Here is a 23,286-nt window from a genome sequence, read left to right as displayed (position 1 = left end):
TTTTTTTTGTTTTTTTTTTTTTTTTTTTTGGTTGGGTTGGTGTTTGTTTTGTGCTGGGAATGCAACTAAGGGTCACATATGCTAAACATGTCCCCTACCACTAAGTTCTATTCCCAGTCTCCTCTTTTTTTTAACCGATTTTTTTTAAGATTTATCATATATATCTTAATTTGTCAAAATCAGTTTCAGTTATATACTAGCTTGATTCTAGTAATATATAGAACTATTATTCCTATATATTTCTATTTTATTTCTTCTCTTATAGTGATAGTTATATATTTTATTCTACTTATGTTAAACACTCAATGACGCATTGCTATAATTTTTATCTTACCACTTTTAGTCATTACAGCTTCAGCCCCACTTCTACTTTGTGCTGTTATTGGCAAAAATATTATACCTAGATTATATTTCTGTATGTTATGAGCCAAATATTATACTTGGTTACATTTATATTATTTTATAATTGTTTTTAGAATCAGTTAAGGGACAAAAGAAGAAAATATGAATTTATAGTGTTTGTTCATGTGGATTTGAATTACTGTCTAGAACTATTTGCTTCCCTTTTGAAGAACAACTTTTTAGATTTCTTGAAAGGTAGATCTGCTAGCAACACATTCTGTTGAGCTGGTAAAGTTTTAATTTATCTTTTATTATTGAACATTAGCTTTTCTGGCTATAGGATTTCTGGCTGACAGTTATTTTTCTTTGAGCACCTGTTAGAAAATGTTTTCTCATTGACTTTTGGACTCCAAGGTTTCTATTGAGAAGTCAGCTGTTAATATTATTTGGATACATTTTCTAAGTGATGCACTGTTTTTCTCTTATTATTTTCAAGATTTTCTCCTTGTCTTGGACTTTCAGCATTTCTACTATGATGCTTCTGTTGAGTGTGTCTGCATTTATTCTACTTGCAGTTTGTTGAGATTCCTAGATATATTGGTTAATATTTTTAAAGAAACTTTAGAATGTTTTTATCTTCTATTGAGTCAAATATTTTTCCTTCTCCTTTTTCTTCTCTTCTTTCTCTACTTCCAATATGACTGTATTAGTGGGCTTAGTGTTGTTCTATATCTCTCTAAGACAGTGTTCATGTTTCCCAAGTCTTCGTCCAATATTTTAGCCTACATAATCTGTACCTATGTATCTTCAAGTTTGTAAGTTTTTCTGCCAGCATACAACAGTTGTTGAGCTCTGTTTTAATTTTTTAGGGCTGTCATAACAAGGTACAACTGAAATTTATTTTTTCCCAAACCTGTGGCTTACTTAGAAGCCAGAAATGAAGTTATTGTCCTTATGAAGGGTGTGGAGGAAGAATGTGTTCTAGATCTTTCTTCTTGGCCCGTAGTTGGCTATCTTACTGTTCACATAATGTATTCTGTGTTTGAGACACTAGTCAGATTGGATGTAGGAATATCATAATGTCTCCATTTTACCTTGATTTCCTCTTTTGAAATTCTATCTTCAAATAAAGGCACATTTTAAAGTACTGGTGGATAGGGCATCAACATATGAATTTTGGAGTAATATAATTCAACCCATAACAAGCCCCTCTAGTGAATTTCTATTTCAATTATTATACTTTTCAGTTACATAATTTCCATTTTGTTATTTTTCATAATTTCTTTATTGATATCAGTTTGATACCACACTATCTTTTATCTTCCTTTAGTTCTGTAATTAAGCTTTCGTTTAGTACTGTGAACATACTTACAGTGGCTACTGTGAAGTCTTTTTCTGTTAAATCCAGCATCAGATCACTCTCTCAGTCAGTTTCTTTTGCCTGCTTCCCCCCACCCCCACCCCACACTGTGAACTATAATTTCTTTTTTCTTTATACATCTCGTAATATTTTGTTAGACGTGGGACATTTTAGATAATATATTGTTAGCACTCTGTGATAGTCTCCTACCCACCACCATTCCTGATCTGAAATGGTTGGTTTTTGAGGGACAATTTTTTCATTTTGTACCTCTGTGTGAGTAGGGAAATCACTGACCTCTTTATACTATATTACTTTGGGTGGTGTTTTGAATACCAAATGAAAAATGATAGATTTTATAAAATAGATGGTAGATTTTATAAACTTCTGATAGCATTTATAGAGTAAAGCAGCTTCACTATTTGTGAGATCACATCTAAATGATTTCCACTCAGTAGTGCTTCATTATAACTCTAATTGGTTGCCAGTACCTTTATTCCACCATTGGAAGTGCATTTTCTCATTAATCCTTAACGTGACGGGGTGAATTAAGTTTATACAACAGTCTATTTTAGAAAAAAAAGATAATTTTTTTTGAAAAGGTGAACAATCATCAGAGAAAAAGGCCAAAGAATATGAACAGGTAGTTTTCAGAAGAAGGAACATAGACTGATATTAAACATAAAAGAAAACTCTTCTAAAGAAATTCAGTTTAAACCAAGTATAAAATTCTATTTTCTATTAAGTTGGCAAAGATTTAAAATATCGATAATATCTAGTATTAATGAAAATGTGGGGGTAAGTGAGCACTCATTATTATTACTTTGGAAGCATCTATTGGAATTTAAAATACACATGCCATTTTGCCCAGCAATTTAAAGTGTGTGAGAGTGATAGGAACTAATGTAAAGATTAGTAATTGCTGAATTTTTATAGTAGAAAAAAGTTAAAAGCAACATAAATGTTCATTAATGGAAACTTGTTTTAGTTTTCTATTGCTGGAACAAAATACCTGAGAAAATCAGTTTAAAAGAGGAAGGACTTGTTTTGGCTCACTATGTTTCAGAGGTTTCAATTCATTTCACTTGGTTCTGTTGTTTGTGGTCCTTGGTAAAGCAGAACATCATGTTGTGGAGTAAAGCTGCTCACCTCATAGTGGCTGGAAAGCTATGAGAAAGAAAAGGACCAGGGACAAAATATACCCTTCAAAGGCACCTCCCCAGGGACTCACTACTTCCAGCTAGACCCTACCTCCTAAAATAGCATCACCAACTGGGAACCAAGCCTTCAACACATGAGCCTCTGGGATATTCCAAGTCCAAACTATAACAAAATTCAGTGGCCTTCCATCAAATGGAAAACCACCCAGTTGTAGGAAAGGAAGAGATGATATCTTTTTAAAAGGCAGGTTGGTTGTTTCTTTATATATTATGTATCATTATATTTGTGTATAAATAGAGTAATTGGGAAGGATAATATACTTCTCTGTAAAGTATCTTTGAAATATAGTTAGTGGAAGGAGGAAGATTGGGGAGTGTCATTTCTAAATTGCTTACTTTTTAAAACAACAGTTATGTATTAAATTTGTATTTTTTATTTAAAAGGAAAATATGCATTACATAACATCTTCCAAATTTATTAATTAGGAACTACATACTTATACATGAATTACAGTGAATTTTTCTGGTTTATTTTCTATTTAAGGATTTAAATGTGAAGATTTATTAATTTACAGAGGTTAAGAGAATGCTTTCTATCAGCTGGAAATTATGTACAAAAAAATAATTTCAATTTTAAGATTTGAAACATCTTTCAAAATCATAATCTGGCTTAAAGAGAACGTTACGTATATCTAGCATATTGAAAAAGTTTTTTTTTTACTGAGAAATGAAAAATTTAATAATCATAAAATCCATATCATAGCAAACATTCATTATTAGTATATTTCATGTAAAATTATGTTGGGTTTAAGAATAAAAATTTTGTTGTTGTTGTTGGAACTGGGGATTGAACAGAGGGATACTTAACCACAGAGCCACATCCCTAGCCCTTTTTATTTTTTATTTTGAGATAGGGTCTCAGTAAGTTGTATAGGCTCTTCCAAAGTTGTTGAGGATGGCTTTGTTATCCTTCTACCTCAGCCTCCTAAGCTGCTGGGACTGCATGTGTGCACCATCACACCTGGCTAGAAAGTTACTTTAATTAAATTGGCTTGAACAATAAAAAGCTTTGAGTCTGTGGAAACAGATAGTAAAACAATTTCTATAAAGGCAATAGAAGATTTTTCAGTATTTGCATATCAAAATATTTTATTTTAAAGTCTTTTTTCTTTTTTAATATTTATTTATTTATGTGTTTTTTTAGTTTTAGGTGGACACACATTATTTTGTTTTTGTGTGGTGCTGAGGATCGAACCCAGTACCTCATGCATGCTAGGCGAGCACTCTACCACTGAGCCACAACCCCAGCACCAAGTCTTTTTTCTTTTATGGATGTTATCTTGTAATAAATATATTTATAGTTATTTTTTATTAATTTTATAGTATTTCATAAATTTAAAGCAACTATAGACTATCTAATCATATGTGTGTAATAAATTTTTTTACATTATGGAATTGTATGTTTTCACAGGTTTCGTCTTGATATATATCGATGCTTGGCCAGTCCAGCTCTAATAATGTTAACAGAAGAGGATCCAATCCTAAGAGCATTTGAACTTAGTGCTGATTTAAAAGAACTAAGCCTTGTGGAGGTGGAATTTAGGTGGGAATGAATGGAAATTTTAAATTGCATAATACCTTTTGTGGCAGAATATTCATCTTGAAGTTCTTGATAGAACAAATTATAATTTATATTTACTTACAATTTATTTACATTTGATTCTAGATGACCAAACCTTGATACCTCTTACTTGGGAATTTTCCTTTTCCCTCAAAGGAACAGATCTGTGCTGTTTTATTTAAGTTATTCCTTCCCCATCTTCTCTCTTATACTCTTTAACCACCCTTATTCCCCCAGGGAAAGCTTTGAGATTTTCCTTTATGGCAGAGTTATCCTTAGTACCCTCTGAAAAAGGAGAAATTGAACCAGCTCGTATTGCAAGGGTATTGCAGGGATTTATGCCTAAACCCACCTTTTCCCTCCTCCAGCAACCTGACCCAAGTGGGAAAGTTCAAACTTTCACACTGAATAAAAATACCTGTTTATAAGTTTAAATTTTTTCACTTAATTTGGATACATTAAATTTTATTTAAATTTGATAGAACAAAGTAGTACTTTGATTAACTCAAGTCATGGTTAAAATTAAATTTTTGATACTTTTAAAGTATCAGCACACAACACTACTAATAAATTATTTTGCTTAAATATGAATAATTTTCTGTTGCAGTCTCATATTTTGAGTTCTGAGTCACCATATGAAATAGAATTTATTCAGTTCATTCCGAGAAGGATTTGAAACAACTGCTGTGATTATGCTATGATCAGAATAATAAAGTTAGATTTGGAAGTGATCATAGAACTCATTTACATTATCCAGTGTTTTGTTTTGTTTTTTAAATATTTTTAGTTGTAGATAGACACAATACTTTATTTTGTTTATTTAGTTTTTATGTGGTGCTGGGGATCAAACCCAGGGCCTCACATATGCTAGGTAAATGCTCTCTCTCACTGAGCTACAACCCCACCCCTATCCAGTGTTTTTACAGACAGAGAAAGAGGTATACACAGACTAGTTGGTTTATTAATATTAACATTTAAAAATAGAAGCAAAGTTATAACTAGAACATAGGACTTCTTGCTGCTAGTTTACCATATGTCCATCTAAACTGTATAGCCACTTACTTTTCTTTTAATAATCTAGAGATTAAGCAAATTAGATTGACAAAATGTATTAATTCACCTTTAAATTTAGTGTTCTATCAAAATGTTTATGTAATGATGAGATAGCTTTGAGATAATATACATTTCTGATGAATGTTCCCATTTGCAATTAGGTTCTTAAACAAAGAAGCAGGTAATAACTCATGTGTTAAAGAAATCCAATTGCCTGTTCTCAGGTTATATAGTAAATACAAAGAATGAGAGAACTGTTAGCTTCTAAGAAAAAGAAGTTTTTATTCTTTGAGTTATAATTTCATGCAGCCAGTTCATGGAAAATTCCATTGTAAAGGAAGACTAAAAAAATGGAAAGTCTTATTTTCCCTTCCTTTCTCCTGGGAGAAAAAAACTGAATAAACATTACTTAATGAAGTTCACCCTCATGTTACTGGCTCATAATTATTTATTTCTAACCTCATTCTTAAATCTTAAATTGTTATTAAACTTATACATAAGTTTAATGTAACTGATTTTTAAAAAATTTTTTAATTGTCAATGGACCTTTATTTTATTTATTGATACGTGGTGCTGAGAATCGAACCCAGTGCCTCACACATCCTAGGCAAGTGCTCTGCCACTGAGCCACAACCTCAGCCCGTACTGATATTTTTTAAATTAATTATGTACTAAAACTTTGTTTCTTACAAACTAGGTTAGATCTGCCTTTAATAAGCAATTCAAAGAGAAGTAAAGTTTAAGCAATAGTTATTCTGAAAGTAAGTTCTTTAGTAAGTAAATTTTAGTATCTCTCTAATTTCATTCAAGTAAGCACTTTTAAATACAAATCAAAATAATTTTTAATATTAGAATTAACATAAATGTAGGCTATTGAAAAGTCCTCTGGTTAAAATTATTTAATAATATTAATCAGATGACATTAAAATGTTATTTGCATTTATATTATTAATAAAATAGGAAATCTTAGCCAAACTTATAGAGAATAAAACAAATGAGTTAAGTGGACACTGATGGATGAATATTATTAGAATTTCCAGGAATATCAATCTATATAAGGAAACATTGTGCTCATCTAAGATTATCAGTATGAACACAGGGAACATCATTGTGTTACAGTTTTCCCCAAAGCCCTGGAGAATTTGTGTATCAGTAAGGTCATTCAACTGTCAGCAGAAAAAGAAAGACTTCAGATTTTTTCTAGTGAATATAGTGTAATTGGAAAATGGAAGTGACATTTCTAATAGATTAATGCTTTTTTTTTTTCTCCCCCAGGAATGATTATGAGGAACTAGCCCGACAATGCAAAATGTTTGCTAAAGATTTGCTTGCACAAGCCCGGAATTCACGTGAGTTGGAAGTTATCCTAAACCATACTTCTAGTGATGAACCTCTTGACAAACGGGGACTACTGGAAGAAAGAATGAATTTAAGTCGTCTAAAACTTGCAATCAAATATAACCAAAAGGAGGTATGAGGATTTCTGTGATATATTTAAATTATTTTCTCCACCATTGTGTAGTGGCTCAGAGCAGAGGCTTTGGAGCAACATATCTGGGTCAAGATCCTACTTCTGCTTCTTGTAATTGTGTGTCCTTGGGAAAGTTATTGAATCTGTCTGAGCTTTAGTTTTAATAATTAATTAAAAATATGTATTTAAAGGTTTTAGCATGGCAAGTACTAGTATTTAGCAAGTAATAAATGGTAGTTACTATTACTTTTAATAATTTATATTAGTTAAAATAATATGGTTGCTGATTTTAATGTTTTGCTAACTAGTAGCTACACAGGTAAACTTTTACAGTGAAGTTTCTACCTGTGTTTTTATCTGTTACAGGTTTGTCTTATTGAACTGGTTATAAGTAGCCCTTTCTATAGTAAATAGTAATTTCTATTTAAAAATAAAGTATCAGGTATGATGTTTCCTGATTCTTTTTATTTGTAATTCATTGTAAAACCTAAAGGTGGAGAGGCGCATGATATAACTAAGTTGAATCTGACTCTTCTGGCATCATCCCTTCCTATTAAGGGAAATACCCATTTCTACTCCCCATACACACACATACACATGATTCAGGAACTTGAAGAATGAAGGTATGCATTTTAAATTTTATTTCTTGAGGTATTCACTAAACAATGGTATTTATATGTAGATAGTGATATCTAGTTGATAGTATGGGATGTTGATAAATGATACTTTTTTAAGGTGTCACTTCTAAGACTCATTTTCGTTGTCAACATAGAGATTTGGAATAAAACTTGCTTATGAAATTTATATTACTACAAAACTGGATCCTAAATTAGATGATGGCTAACGGCAAAGTCAGGACCTTTGGTACTAAGATCAGAATTTTTTATTGTTGTGGTTGAAAATTTGATCCTCACGATAGCTTTTTGACAGCTGGGTGCAGTGGTTCATGCCTGAAATGCCAGCCTCTTGGGAGGTTGAGGCAATAGGATCACAAGTTCAAAGCCTCAGCAACTTAGTGAGAGGCCCTAAGCAACTTAGTAAGACCCTATCTCAAAATTAAAAAAAATAAAAAGAGCTGGGGGTGTGGCTCAATGGTAAAATGCCCCTGGGTTCAATTCTTGGTACCAAAAAAAAAAAAAAGACCTGGAATTGTAGCTCAGAAAGAGATTGCCTGCCTAGCATGAGTTGGGAGGCCCTGGGTTCAATCCCCAGTACCATCTATAAGAAAAAAATAGAAGTTAAAAAGATAAAAACAATAGTTTTATTTTTAAATTTTTTAGTGTTTGTTCGTTTTAGGTGAACACGACAGTAGAGTATATTTTGACATATTATATGTACACAGAGTATAACTTATTCTAATTACAATCCCATTCTTGCAGTTGTACCTGATGTGCAGTTTAAAACAATAGCTTGTGGACTTAGGAAATAGATATGGGAATTTAACAGTGTTTACTTCAAGATTACCTAGATAATATATTGCTTCTCTAGAACTTCGACTTAAAATCCTGTACTTTTCATACTACTCCCAAGTTTCTTGCTCAAGGTGGGAACATTTAATGGGAAAAAAAAGTAAGTATAAATATCTAAGTCAGTATAGATTTAATTTTACCCATCAACAGTGCACTCATGCTGCTTGAAAAGGAAAGTCAGTGCTAATGAGTGCATTGGGCTTCTTCACTCACATGTCTGTGTCCAGTCAGCAGTCAAAGACTTGGAATATCAAGGTCTAAGTAGGCTGGATACTCAGGTGGTTGAGTCTACAGAGCATAGAGCATCTGAGAATTTAAACTGGAACTTTGGAGGAGCATGGCCATACAGAGGGCAGGTTGTGATTAGGTGGTCCAAAAAACATCTGACTGCTAATTGGAATGCTTTCCTGCAGTATGTAGCTTGGACTTCACAGGGTGGTGAATTCAGTGCAAAACAGGACTTTTTTTTATATTTATTTTTTAGTTGTAGTTGAACACAATATCTTTATTTTATTTATTTATTTTATGTGGTGCTGAGGATTGAACCCAGGGTCTCGCACTTGCTAGGCAAGCACTCTACCGCTGAGCCACAACCCCAGCCCTGCAATAGGACTTTTTACAGAGCAGTTTATAACTCCAAGAGCAAGTTTTCTAGCATACAATCTGAAAGAAACATGGCCTTTAAACACTTACCTTTGTCACATAGCATCACTTCTACTAGAATCTGGTGTTAGAGCAATCACGAGCTTATCAAATTGAAGGATAGGGAATAGTGATTCTTTTCTCTGCCCAACACCTCTTGATGACAAGAGTTTCAGAGAATCTGTGTCCATGTTTCAAAACCACCGTAGCCTTAGAACATTTGTAATTGAAATGTTGTTCTTCCAGATATTATTTAACTTCACTGCTAATTATATAAACGAATGGTAAGAATAGTAATCAGTCCTGAGTTTGCTTTGACATTTGGGGGAGAGGCAAAACCATTTGGGGGAGAGGCAAAAAACAGGGTAGTTAATGGGAAGAAAAACTTGTTTCCCATGTATTTCACCCTGAGGAACAAATTAAGATTTCCAGGAACACTAGAATCTGAGCAGAACAAAGACTAAAGTAAGTCCTAATTGCTAAAAATAAGTACAGTGTATTAGAAAAATTTTTCATAAGCACAATAAACAATCACATAACTGTCCAATTCATTTTTTTCATTACAGTGTTATATTCTACAAGTTATATTCTATCTCAGGATAAATCTTTTTAAGACAGAAGATTAATCAAATGTTATTTTACATTACCCAAATAATAATGTAATTATTACCCATCTATTTGTGCTTTACAAAATTATTTTTGATAATCTCAAACCTGATCAAATTTGGATCCAGAGTTATTAGGACACTTAAGTTATACTTTACAACATGAGTATTATATTGGAAAAATATAGTGAATGAAATTTGTAGACTAGAAAAGTTTATAAAGTTTGGTAAATTTCTGTACTTGAACTAAAATTTCCTTATTTGAGAATATTTTCCCTTTTCTGCTCACATGCAATTCAGTTTTAAACAGTGTTAGAGTATCTTTAATACATTTTAACACATTTTCAGTGTTTTCATGGAACATGACTAGATCTAGGATGTAGATTCTTTTGTTATCTTGACATTGATTTCTTTACTTTTTTATTTTTATTTTTTATTTTTGGCTGGACACAGCACCTTTATTCCATTCATTTTTAATTTTATGTGGTTCTAAAGCTTGAATCCAGGGCTCCATGCATGCTAGGTGAGCGCTCTACCGCTGAGCCACAGCCCCAGCCCCGACATACTGATTTCTTGCAACTAAAATTAGCAGGTTTTCTAGAATGAAGACATTCAAAGATTAGTTAGTAGTATCTCTTTCTATGGCTTGTGCATGTTAACTTTGACATTTTATAAATTATGAGTCTTTATAAAGGTTTATAAAAGCTAATACTCTTAAAAGAGTCTTTAGGTGTGACAAAATAGCTCAGTAGGCTAATAATAATGCAATACTGCATGCTAAGAACAAAGCACTGTTCATAAGAGCTTTGTATTGAATCTTCACAAGTTTATGAGTAGCTATTATTATCTGAACATTAGAGATGAGAAATTTGAGGCTTAGAGAGGTTTAAAAACTTGCTCAAGGGCACTTAGTAAGTGGCAGAGCCTGGATATGAGTCTAAATAATCTGGCTCCAGAGTCTATGCTCTTAACCTGTGCACTCTTTGATTAGTTGTAAGAAGAAAAGAAAAAAAAAATCCTATGTTTATTGTATAGAGTTGATTTTTAAACTAGTATTAAGACTTTGAATTTTGAATATCAATTAATCAGTTAGTATTTAAAGGTTTTGTTTTGCATTTTTTTTTTTTATGTCTGTGTATGTCCTTTTCAGTTTGTCTCCCAGTCTAACTGCCAACAGTTCCTGAACACTGTTTGGTTTGGACAGATGTCAGGTTATCGACGTAAACCCACCTGTAAGAAGATAATGACTGTTTTGACAGTTGGCATCTTTTGGCCAGTTTTGTCACTGTGTTATTTGATAGCTCCCAAATCTCAATTTGGCAGAATCATTCATACACCTTTTATGAAATTTATTATTCATGGAGCATCATATTTCACATTCTTGCTGTTATTGAATCTGTACTCTCTCGTCTACAATGAGGATAAGAAAAACACAATGGGGCCAGCCCTTGAAAGAATAGACTATCTTCTTATACTGTGGATTATTGGTGAGTATCAAGTTAGTTCAAAAGAATTTGCCTTGTTTAGCACATTAATTCTTCCTTGTTTGATGGCACTATGAACATTGAATTCAATTTATAATTTTACACAGTTCATGCAGCAAGAATTTGAACATTTCCATAATCATTGAAGATTTAACTAATACTTCTTTGAAGATAAATGTTAATGAACTTGATGATATAATTTAATATTATTTAATATGTGGAAGTTAAAAATTCATTTTTCTCAGACTGTGACATTGTTCCTAATTGTTAATATAGAAAACCTTTTTTAAATTAATGAATGCTATTTTGTATTAGAGTATGAATTTTCCTTGGGTATTTTAAAACAACATATTTTATATTTTACACTTTTTATAAATTTTCTGTTTCTAAACTAAATATCATTAGTTTTGTCATTAAAAACTTGTGCACTTTTGAGCTGGGGTTGTAGCTCAGTGGCAGAGCACTTGCCTGGTACATGTGAGGCACAGGATTCATTCAATTCTTAGCACCACATAAAAATAAATCAATAAAATAAAGTTATTAAAAAAACTTGTGCACTATTGTACTTACATTTTATTTTATCTCTATTATATAAATATTATTTAAATTTAGATTCAAAGAGGTCTGGCTCATTCAAAAAAATCAGTTCTTTGTAATGAAAATCAGATCTGTTTAGAAATTACAGGTTTAAAAGAATAAGACATTTTTACTTTCTGAAAAATATTTATAAGTATTACATAGTAAGTATCTTAAATGATCTTGTGCGGGTCATTTACTCCCCTTGCCCTTTCTTGTTTTGTTTGTTTTTGTGGAAGGGTAGGAGTTGAGGTAGAACCACATTACTTAAACAGACAGTGGTCTTTTAAAGACATTTTCTTTATTTCTTTAGTATGTTTAATCTAGTTTTTTAACTCCAGCATTTCCCACCTGACCTACTATTTGCTATAGAGTAACAGGATATTAAAATCTAGTTTTTTTCTATGGCTGAAAGTACTGATTACATTTATTTTTTGATCACTGAATTCTTGATTCAAGTTTCAATTATTGAATATGCCTTTTTAGTTTGTCTGAATTAAATAATTTGAGAAGCTATTTTACAATATCCACTTTTAGTTCTCCTTCAGCTCTAAAAACAATTTTAATGTATTAAGGTTTTAATTTGAAAATCAGTGAATTTCAAGTAACTTGATTTCAGTCAATTTTACTTTTAGTGGTATTCAGGCCATGATGTGTTAAAATTTAAAATTGGGTAGGTAAAGTAAAAATGATGCAAATCTAAACTTTAGTTTAAAGAGAATTAAATAATTCCTTTCATTAGCATTTTCCTATACTTTTGGCATTTTCTTAAAAATTTAATGTTTTAATTTAGGAAATAATTTATTCTTTACCATATGTATGATTCTATATTGAATTGTGTATATCTTTTCAATGTAAGTTTTGTTTATGTATTTGATTAAGTAAAAAAAATAGGTTACAAGGCATCTAAGAAACTCTTTCCTTCTGTTAATTCTGAAAAAAATTATTATATATTCCTTAGCCTTAAAGAAATGAAATTTTATATCATCCACCTATAAACTTTTGCTTACGTAGTAGTAAGAAAGAATTTTGGGGTTTTATAAGTTAAGATTCAGTTTAATCAAGTCTGTATAAGAATCAAATCAATTTATCTTTGCATTGAATAAAAACTAACTGAACTCAGACTTATACTGCTCTTCCGATAGCATAATATTACTGCAGCTGCTTATTTTCATAATGATGGTAACATTATAGCTATTTCCTTTTAAATCCTGTTTTCAGTAACATTTTATGTTTATACATATGCACTCCCCTCCACACACATGTGATTCATTTTCTAACCAGTTCTGCCTCACTAAAGGAATGAATGTAAGTTAAACCAGTAAAACTCCTGAAAATGTTTTACTTTTTTCAGCAAAAAGCTTCTTCTTTGAAACAATTAGATCTCAGTAAAACTTGTAAGGGATGTCCTTTTCAGGTTATTCTGTTATATTATTTGATCACTTTGGGCTTCCTTAAATATATAGTTCCAAACCTGTGCTAAGTAAATGTGTAGAAATAGTTTGCCTAATTATCTAAAGTCACTCTTTGGTTTGTTTTATTATTTCAAATAACAAGTATTGTAACTTCTTACTCATGATGACCATTTTTTATGTATTTGTTTCCTGTTTCTATTCCTTAGGTCTTACAAAAAAGGTAGGGTTAAGTTATAAAAAGCAAGATAGAGAAAAAAGAAACAATTTATTAATGTATCACAGAATGCTGATAATATTCTTTTCCTTAATTTTTTACTTTTAAACATAACAGAATAGCTATTATAAAAATGTATTTAAAAAATTTTTTGTACTCATTTGTTCAAGCATACGCAGAAGCAGGTGTAGCTCCTGTACTCATCAAGCTTATGGTCTAATAAGGCGAAGAGTAGCACCTACAGCCACAACAATAACATTAAGTTGAGAATCATACAGAAAAATGAAAAATCACAAATGAGTTACTTGTTATTAAGAAAAAGTCATGATGCTAGGAGAGCAAGCATATTACAGGGGCATTTCACCTAGTCAGGGAGGTTGTAAAAGCTATTTTAAGGAAGTTAAGAAAGGAGCTAAGATCTAAGTAAAAAAAAATGAGTCATCTAGGAGAATTAGAGGAGAAAAGTATTCTAGGCTAAGATGAAAGCACATTCAGAAGTACAGTGGCAAGAGAGTACGATACAAAGAAGGGACTCATTAAAAGATAATATTCCTAGAACACTGAATAAGGGAAGCATGATTCAAGATGAAGATGGAGAAACATGTTATACAAGACCATGCATAGCATTGTAGGGCAGGTTAAGTAATTTCAACTTAAATGATGAAAGACCATGAAAGGTTTTAAGTAGGCAAGTGACATGATCAGTTTTTTAAAAAATATATATTTTTGTTATAAATGGATACAATACCTTTATTTTATTTTATTTTTAATATAGTGCTGAGGATCAAACCCAGTGCCTCACACATGCTGTACCCCTGAGCCACAACCCCAGCCCAACACGATCAGTTTTGTCTTTTGAAAAGATCATTGTGACTAAAATGTGAAGAATAATGTGGGTTAGGAAGATAGGATGGCAAGAGTAGATGAATGGATACTAATAAGGAAGTTGTTGGAGTAATCCAGATGGGAGCTGATAGTTCCTAGGAATTAGGATGATTGTGATAGAAAAAGAGAGAAGACAACAGATTGAGAGATATGTACAAAGTAAAGCCAATAGAACATGGGAACACATAGTGTATAAGAGATATGGCTGGTCCGAATGCAGTGATGTTTACAACTAATTGATTACATTAGTATGTAAGAGGTATAAAGGAAAGGAGATCAAGGTATTTTAGAAGAAGACTAGGTTTGATGATTTGTGAAAGGGTAGATATTCAGTGTAGTTTTGGATATGTTGTATTTGAAAAGCCTTTGATATAACCAAGAGAGATTTCAAGGCAGACAATTCGATATCATAGTATGGAGCTCAAGAGGAAGTTCAAGCTGGAGTTATAAATGTGTGAATATCTGCATATAGGAATTGTATGAAATTGTGAGCATGAATAGACACTTCAGGAAAAAGCATAGAAAGAAAACATGAGAGGACCTACGATCAAGCCATGAGAAATCCCAAGATGACTGGGATTGCTGCTTGTTAATACTATTTACTAATTCTAAAATATAAAAGCATAACGGGCCCCCAACATATAGAGCATTGATTGTGCAGTGATTTAATTGCTTATAATAGTTTATAGTTATTTGGCTCTTTTTAGTCCAACTTAGAAAAATGGAATGCATCAAGTATATCAGCTTTATTATGGTGGGGAGTGTTGCACAGGAGAGCTACCTGATGGGCTCCTCATTAGTCTTTCATATACTTGTCTTTTCTGATCAAATGTCTTCTCCAAACCATGTTGTACCTTATTGTCAAGAGTTTCATTTAGGTATAATACTGCATTTTGTAGAAATAAGTATTTCTGTAAGCATCTTTCTTGGCTTAGTGTTTTAACATTAAGAAAAATATATCTAAAGTTTAAATATAAGTGTTTTGTATGAAAATGACTTATAAATAAAGTTTTATATACTATTGTATATCAGAAGCTAGGATTAGATAATAATTTGAGCTCTTTAAGAAAGTATAGACATAGAGAGTTTTTTATTTAATATATGTATTTTTTTGCTTCATAACTCCTAGTCCTGGGTAAATGTTGAACATGATTGATTCTCAAGAAACTTTCATCTCCTACTCCTTCCCCAGATAAAAGAAAACAATGTTTGAATTAATAAAAAGTCACCTGTCAGACTACTTCTTTTAACATTGTTAGTTTTTACCTACTCATTTTGAGTAGTGGAATTTTCAAGTTTTTTATCTATCAGATTGGTAACTATGTTAAATGTTTCTACATAAAATCAGTACTACTAATTAAGATGTTATGAACAGATTTTTTAAGGACGTTTCATGCATTTCTCAAGGAAATTATCCTGCCTGCTGTTTAGCCAGAGGATGATTTTAATTGGCTTAATTTGATTTCCACCCATGTATTTTGCTATACTACTCTATTTTTCTGTTACTTTATAGTCTCCTTTAGAATGTCTTGATGAAGAAATATACCATAAAATTATCCTGGGCCATATTACTAGCCTCTGGTGTGGAAGTGTTTATAATAGACTCAGGCTGTTTCCCAGTCTGTTGTTCTATGGAATAAGGCCATGTGGGGGGTGTGGGTTATCCCACTAGGAAAACTTCAAATTCAATAGAAACCGTTCCTTATAAAGTCCAAGAGTATAGCTTCCAATATAGGCACACTCTGAGTTGAGAGATATCATAGAGTCCTGGCCATGTTTATCTTCAGAGTCTATGAGTGCACCCTTGTTCTCCCAGTCCAAAAGCAATTGCCTAATCAATGCTAGTTTTTGTAATGATGTTGAACAAAGCTGACCTTCTATATTTTTCTCAATATAGTGTGTTTCCATGGGAATCACTTTAGTGGAAGGTAACCTGAGGTTACGTTCCCATGGAGAAAGAGTTTGGATATTCTATTGATCCTTTCTCTTCTGGGAGCTTCTGAAAAAGTTTTGAGGAACAAAGCAATACTTGCATTTTAAAATAATCATTATGGTTGCTGTAGTGAGAATAGAATAGAGGATGGTGGCTTGAAGTTGAAGTGGTTGTGAGAAGAGTTAGATCCAAATATATTTTGAAAGTAAACAGGATTTGCTTTTGCATTGAATATGAGCTTAAAAGGAATACAGGAGGGCTGAGGCTAAGTGGCAGAGCACTTGCCTAGCGCTGGTTTGATCCTTACCACCACATAAAAAGTAAATAAATAAAGGCCATCTATAACTACAAAAAAAAAAAAAGAAGAGAAAAGAAAAGAAAAAGAGAGAAAGAAAGAAAGAACGAAAAAAGAAAGAAAGAAATACAGGAATCAGGGATGGTTCAAGGACATTTGGATTGAGCAACTAGGATGGAGTTACCATTAACTGAGATGGAAAAATCTGCAAATGCAGCAAATTTTAGGGGAGAGAGTAGGAGTTAAGTTTAGACACATCTACCATTGGAGATGTAGAGTAGCCAAGTGCCTATATAAGTTATAAGAGATATAAATTATTATATAAATATTAGTTCAGTGTAAATATAAAAATTTTAGAGTCTTTGCCATATAGATGGTATTTAAAGCCAGTAGAGTGGATGATATCATAAATTGAATTTGTCAAAAGTGAAAAGGATCAGGGACTGAACCCATGTACTGGTGTGGGGGTGGGGCATGCACATGTGTGTATGTACTTAATATCAATTTATTCTTAGTTTGTTTCACATTACTTAGCATCCCTCCCTGGTAAAGACAGAACTTAGGTTATTTTTTTCAAATCATATGAAATCTAAGTTAATTTTCTTTCCAATTTGAGGAACTTTTCACTAAAATTTCTTTTTTTTTTTCTTTTTTCTTCTGAATAAGGATATAGGTAGCCAAGGGTCATTTATTTAATATTTTGACTCAAAGTATTATTTAGCTTACTATTAAATTAAGAAAATGTTATCTGATTTTTTCTTCTTTTTTTAGGGATGATTTGGTCCGACATTAAAAGACTTTGGTATGAAGGGTTGGAAGACTTTTTAGAAGAATCTCGTAATCAACTCAGTTTTGTCATGAATTCTCTTTATTTGGCAACCTTTGCTCTCAAAGTGGTTGCTCACAATAAGGTGACCATTTACTATTTCAATTGAAATTTAATTCAAAAACACCTAAGATATATAGCCATGTAACTCAGAGTTTCATAGGGCTATATCTTTAGTATGTTTTCATTTTAAAACTATTTGTATATAATTCCCTTTTTTTTTTAGTAGTTTAAAGGATGTTACCTTCTATATGGTAGGTACCACGGTTTGATATACTGTGATATTTGGTATACTTTGTCTCATTTTATCCTCATAGGGATTCTATGAGACAGAAGTCCTTAGTCCCATTTTACAAATAAGAAAAATGAAGCTCAGAGATATTAAATAGCATATCTAAGTCCACACAAAAAGAAACCACGATTGGATTTAAATCCAGGTCCATATAGGGATTTTCTTTCTTACAAATGGCAGGATTTTTTTTTTCATATATATGTTTGAGCTAGGTTCTTTTAGCGCATTAACATGTATATACTTAAAATGAGACCACAAAGTAACTTTAAATGACAAGTATTTTAAATCTTTATATCAATGTGAAAGTATCTTAGTGGAATTCATCATATAGTATTTTACACATTCCAAATCATGCCTGTCATCTTTTGCAGCTTAAAATGGTATAAATGTAATATTTTTTCTGATGACACTATATTTTCATTCAGAATTAGACAAAAATCTAAGTTTGTAGACATCTTAAAATTTTACTTTCCATCAAGATTTACACTCTCCCAAGGCCAGAAAAGGTAATAGATTATATGTTAACTATCTTTATTTAAACCCTGAGTTTAGAATTCTTTCTGGGATAGCATATTTAAGCAACTAAAATATAAAGTATTCTCTGCCTTTTGACCAATTTATTGATTATAGAAAAAGTAAAGTGACTTTCTTATATCAATTTACTTTATTAAAATATTCCATTCCTTTAAATGACCAACAGTGTGCAACACATTGATGAGGTGACTGCAGTGTAAAGTTACTAAGAAAATAAAAATTGGTCTTACACAGATAAATGGTTTGATTTATCTGTGTAAGATAAGATAAAGAGATTGAATGGCATTACTTTTTCAGACTTATCTCTCTAGTCCTATAATTTATTGTTCAAAAAGAACATTTTGAAAATGATAAGATGCTCTATTAATAATTATGCCAGGAAGTCAGACATAAAATCTCAAGAGTGTTCCATGCAGCTGGGACATGTGGACATTATCTAGGTATAGTAATGCACTTTCTTCTTTTTAAATTAAAAACAGCAGGGGACTTCTATGATTTATTCTAGAATCCTAAGTGAAAGGACAAGGTTAATTCAATATAACTAATTAATTGACAGCATTTATGCTTAAAACTTTATGTTGTAGACTTTAAGAAAACTAAATGTTTCATTGCATAAAAAAGTTTAATGACAAATTGTTTAATTTTTTAAAACCTAAAAATTTCTGGGAATAACTCTTTAAATGACATAACTGATATTGCCTTACATACATGGAAATCTTTTATTAAAACATTATTTCTATTAAAAAAGAAAAAGTATAAAGCATAAATGGAGATTCCCCACAAGGAGACATAATTTAAATAGTTTTCTTTCAGAAATTTCTGAATATTTGTTTTTACTTTCCTAAATTGAGAGTGCTATTCACCTTTGACTTTTTTCCCTAACTCTAGTTTCATGATTTTGCTGATCGGAAGGACTGGGATGCATTCCATCCTACGCTTGTGGCAGAAGGGCTTTTTGCATTTGCAAATGTTCTGAGTTATCTACGGCTCTTTTTTATGTATACAACCAGCTCTATCTTGGGTCCATTACAGGTAAATTAAATTTCTTGAAGAACACTTGTTAGATTTTATTATTACATCTTTCTATGTATCCACTGGAGCATTGTTGTCTCATAATGTTAAAACTAAACTTTGCTTTTGAAAATAATTAATAATTAGAAGAACACAGCATGTTTATCTACTTTGCTTCTGGCACAAAAATAATCCTTTGCTTTCAGGAATTCAGACCTTATTAAGCTATGATTCATCAGCATCCACCCTTCACTCCATAGACACAGATGTGTTTAAAATATAGTTCTATTTCAGACAACAGTAGAGTAACATAAAAACTGCTTTTTATCAAAATGAATCTCACATTTAAAGTAGGAAGTGTTTTAGTTTATTAAGAGAGGTGCAGTGAAAACAAATAACCATAATAATGATTTTGAAAATATGTCAGCTCTGTTTTAAAATATTTTTAAACTTTTGTTTCATAAATAGTAAATGTAATAAGCTAAAAAGTATTATATTTAGAGCTTAAAAATTCATTGATTATATAGTCCAGCTTTGCACTTGATAGTATTGGATTGTTGAAGAAATTGAGGTTTTGATATGGTATGTGATTTGTCTAACCAAATGATTGTTATGTGTGAGAATCCAAGACTAAATTCTGTCTCTTTACATCAAAGAAAGGACTCACAATTGGTTTAATTTACCCCACAGAGTGTAGTAATTGACTATTGTAGGTCCAAATCTGCTAACTTATAATTCTGAAAATCTGAATGATGTTCATTTTCCATAGTTAAAATTTGCTAATAGTGGGCTGAGGATACAGCATAGTTGGTAGAATGCTTTCCTCGAATGCACAAGGTCCTGGGTTCAATCTCCAGCACTGAAAAAAAAAAAAAAAGCTAATAATTTAGATTGCTTTTTATATTTTTAGAGAAGGTATAACAAGGCATAATTACTTTCTCTAAACAGGCATGTGAAAAAGAAAATATGTAGGAAACCCTGATTTGATTAGACCTGTGCAGTAAAACAGAGTTATAGTTAATAAACCAACAAAGGACATAAAATGAATCATTAAAACCAAAAAAGAGGGGCTAGGGCTGGGGCTCAGTGGTAGAGCGCCCGCCTCACATGCATGAGGCACTGGGTTTGATCCTCAGTACCACATAAAAATAAATAAAGATTTTTTTAAAAAAGATAGAAAAACAGGAAAAAGAGACAAAGAATAGATGGGATAAAGAGGATAAAACATGACATCATGAACTTGAATCAGTTTATCACATTAAGTATAAATGGTCTAGCCACCCAATCAAAAGGCAGAGATTGGTAAATTGGATAAACAAAAGCAGACCCAATAATATACTGCTTACAAGAGAAACACAAAGGCATTAAAAAGAAAAGGACAAGAAATGTACTGTGATGATACTAATCAAGAGAAAAATTAGGCTAATCTTTTAATAGTAGACCCAGTAGATATCAGAGCAAAAGCCAGAAAACAGGTCATTTCATGATAAAATTTCAATTAATTAAGAGAACATAATTCTAAGTACTTATATACCCAATAACAATTTCAAAATACACAAAGTAAAAGCTGGTAGACCTGTAAGGAGAAATATATAAATCCACAATTATTGTCAGAAATTTAATACTCCTCTCTCTATAATAAAAGCAATCAATAGCAAAACAATACTACACAGAATACCTGAATAACACTCTCCCAATCTAGCCCAATTGATAGATCATTTCATTCAACAACAATAGAAACACATTTTTTTAAAGCACAAACGAATGCAATGTATATCATAAAATTAAGCCAGTCAGCAGTGTTTATAAAGCAAATGACCAATTCAAAGCATCTAGCACGAAGAAGGAAAAACTGCAAAGTCAAAGGCAGTGTTACGGTTTAGATAAAAAATGTCCCAGTGCTGGGGTTGTGGCTCAGTAGTAGTTCACTCGCCTAGCATGTGTAAGGCACTGAGTTCGATCCTCAGCACCACAAAAAGATAAATAAATAAAGGTATTGTGTCCATCTACAACTAAAATATATTTTTAAAAAAAGAAAGAAATGTCCCTCAAAAGCTCATATATGAAACAATGCTAGAAAGTTTAGAGGTAAAATGATGGGGTTATGAGAGTTTTAACTTAATCAGTGCATTAATCCCCTGATAGGGATTAACTGAGTGGCAGCTGTAGGCTGGTAGGGTATGGCTGGAGGAAATGGTTTGCTGCAGGCATGCCTTTGGGGTCTATGTTTTGTCTGTGGTAAGGTAAGCTGTCTCTGCGTCCTGGTTCCATGTCCTGAACCACTTTCACCACATTCTTTAGCTGTGATGTTCTACCTCCCCTAATGGTCAGAGCTGTGGAATTGGCCATGAATGAACAGAGAACTCTGAAACCGTGACCCTCAAAATAATTTCTTCCACAAATTGTCATGTTAGGGCTTTTGGTCACAGCAGTGGAAAAGCTACTTAAAACAGGCAGAGAACCAAAAGCGCTATACAGATTTAATGGATTTCCTATTCAACTTCCAATGATGTTCTTCATAAAAATAGAAAAGGCAATCATGCAATTTATTTGGAAAAATAAGAGACCCAGAATAATCAAAGCAATCCTTAGCAGGAAGCATCACAATACCAGATCTTAAAAGATACTACAGAGCTATAGTAACAAAAACAGCATGGTATTGGTAACAACATGAAAACCAATGTAACAGAACAGAAGACAGAGACAAACCCACATAAATACAGTTAACTCATACTAAATAAAGGCTCCATAAACATTGGAGAAAAGGTATCCTCTTCAACAAATGGTGCTGGAAAAACTGGAAATCCATGTATAGCAGAATGAAATTTAACCCCTGTCTCTCACCCTTCACAAAACTCAACTCAAAGTCAATAGGCATTGGAGCAGAGACCCTGTGCTTACTAGAAGAAAATAAGGCCCAACTTACATCATGTTGCCTTAGGTACTAACTTCCTCAACAAGACTCCTAAAGTGCAAGAAGTAAAATCAAGGATCAATAAATGGGATGGTATCAAACTAAAAAGCTTCTTTATAGCAAAGGAAACAATCAAGAGCATGAAGAGAGAGCCTATAGAATCGGAGAAAACCTTTGCCACCTGCACCTCAGATAGAGCATTAATCTCCAGGATATATAAAGAAATTCAAAAAACCTAATGCCAAAAGACCAGATAATCCAATCAGTAAATGGGCAAAAGAACTGAATAGGCACTTCACAGAGAAAGAAATAACAAATGATCAACAGATATATGAAAAAATGTTCAGCATCTTCAGCAATTAGAGAAATGAAAATTAAAACTACAATGAGATTCCATCTCACTCCAGTCAGAATGGCAATTATCAAGAATACCAGTAACAATAAATGTTGGCAAGGATGTAGGGGGGAAATGTATACTCATATATCACTGGTGGGACTGCAAATTGTTGCAACCCCTCTGGAGAGCAGTAAGGAAATTCCTCAGAAAACTTGCAATGGAATCACCATGACCCATTATCCCATTCCATGGTATATACCCAAAGGACTTAAAATCAGCATACTACAGTGACATAGCCACATGAATGTTTTATAGCAGCTCAATTCACAATAGTTGAGCTATGGAACCAACCTCGGTGCCCTTCAACAGATGAATGGATAAAGAAACTGGTATATATACACAATGGAATATTACTCAGCCATAAAGAAGAATAAAATTATGGCATCTGTTGGTAAATGGATGGATCTGGAGACTGTCATACTAAATGAAATGTTAATCCCCAAAAACCAAAGGTTGAATGTTCTATTTGATATGCAGATACTAACATATGACAAGGAGGGAGGGAAAGAATAGAAGTTCAGTGTATTAGAAAAGGAGAATGAAGGGAAGGGAAAGGGGATAGGAAAAGGAAAGACAGTGGAAATAATCTGACATAACTTTCCTATCTTTATATATGAATGTACCACCAGAGAAACTCCACATTCTGTACAACCACAAGAATGGGATCCTAATTAGTATAAGCTATACTCCATGTGTGTACAATATGTGAAAATATACCCTACTGTCACATGTATCTAAAAAGAACAAAAAAAAAAAAAAAACAGGCAGAGAACTTGGAGCCATCTCT

General features: G+C 32.2%; 1 protein-coding gene across 3 annotated transcripts in view; it reads left to right on the top strand.

The window, feature by feature from the left end:
- Trpc1 (transient receptor potential cation channel subfamily C member 1) overlaps nucleotides 1-23,286 on the top strand; it is an 83,560-nt gene that overhangs the window by 40,008 nt on the left and 20,266 nt on the right. For all 3 annotated transcript variants that reach the window (XM_015486747.2, XM_048794567.1, XM_048794568.1), the window contains 5 exons: nucleotides 4,334-4,465; nucleotides 6,812-7,007; nucleotides 10,874-11,210; nucleotides 17,297-17,436; nucleotides 19,066-19,209. In XM_015486747.2, the coding sequence (XP_015342233.2) occupies nucleotides 4,334-4,465; nucleotides 6,812-7,007; nucleotides 10,874-11,210; nucleotides 17,297-17,436; nucleotides 19,066-19,209 (949 nt within the window). The remainder of the gene's footprint in view (nucleotides 1-4,333; nucleotides 4,466-6,811; nucleotides 7,008-10,873; nucleotides 11,211-17,296; nucleotides 17,437-19,065; nucleotides 19,210-23,286) is intronic.

This window comes from Marmota marmota, unplaced genomic scaffold (genome assembly GCF_001458135.2).
Source record: "Marmota marmota marmota unplaced genomic scaffold, marMar, whole genome shotgun sequence".
Lineage (NCBI taxonomy): Eukaryota > Metazoa > Chordata > Mammalia > Rodentia > Sciuridae > Marmota > Marmota marmota.
This window is presented reverse-complemented; position numbering and strand designations above follow the sequence as displayed.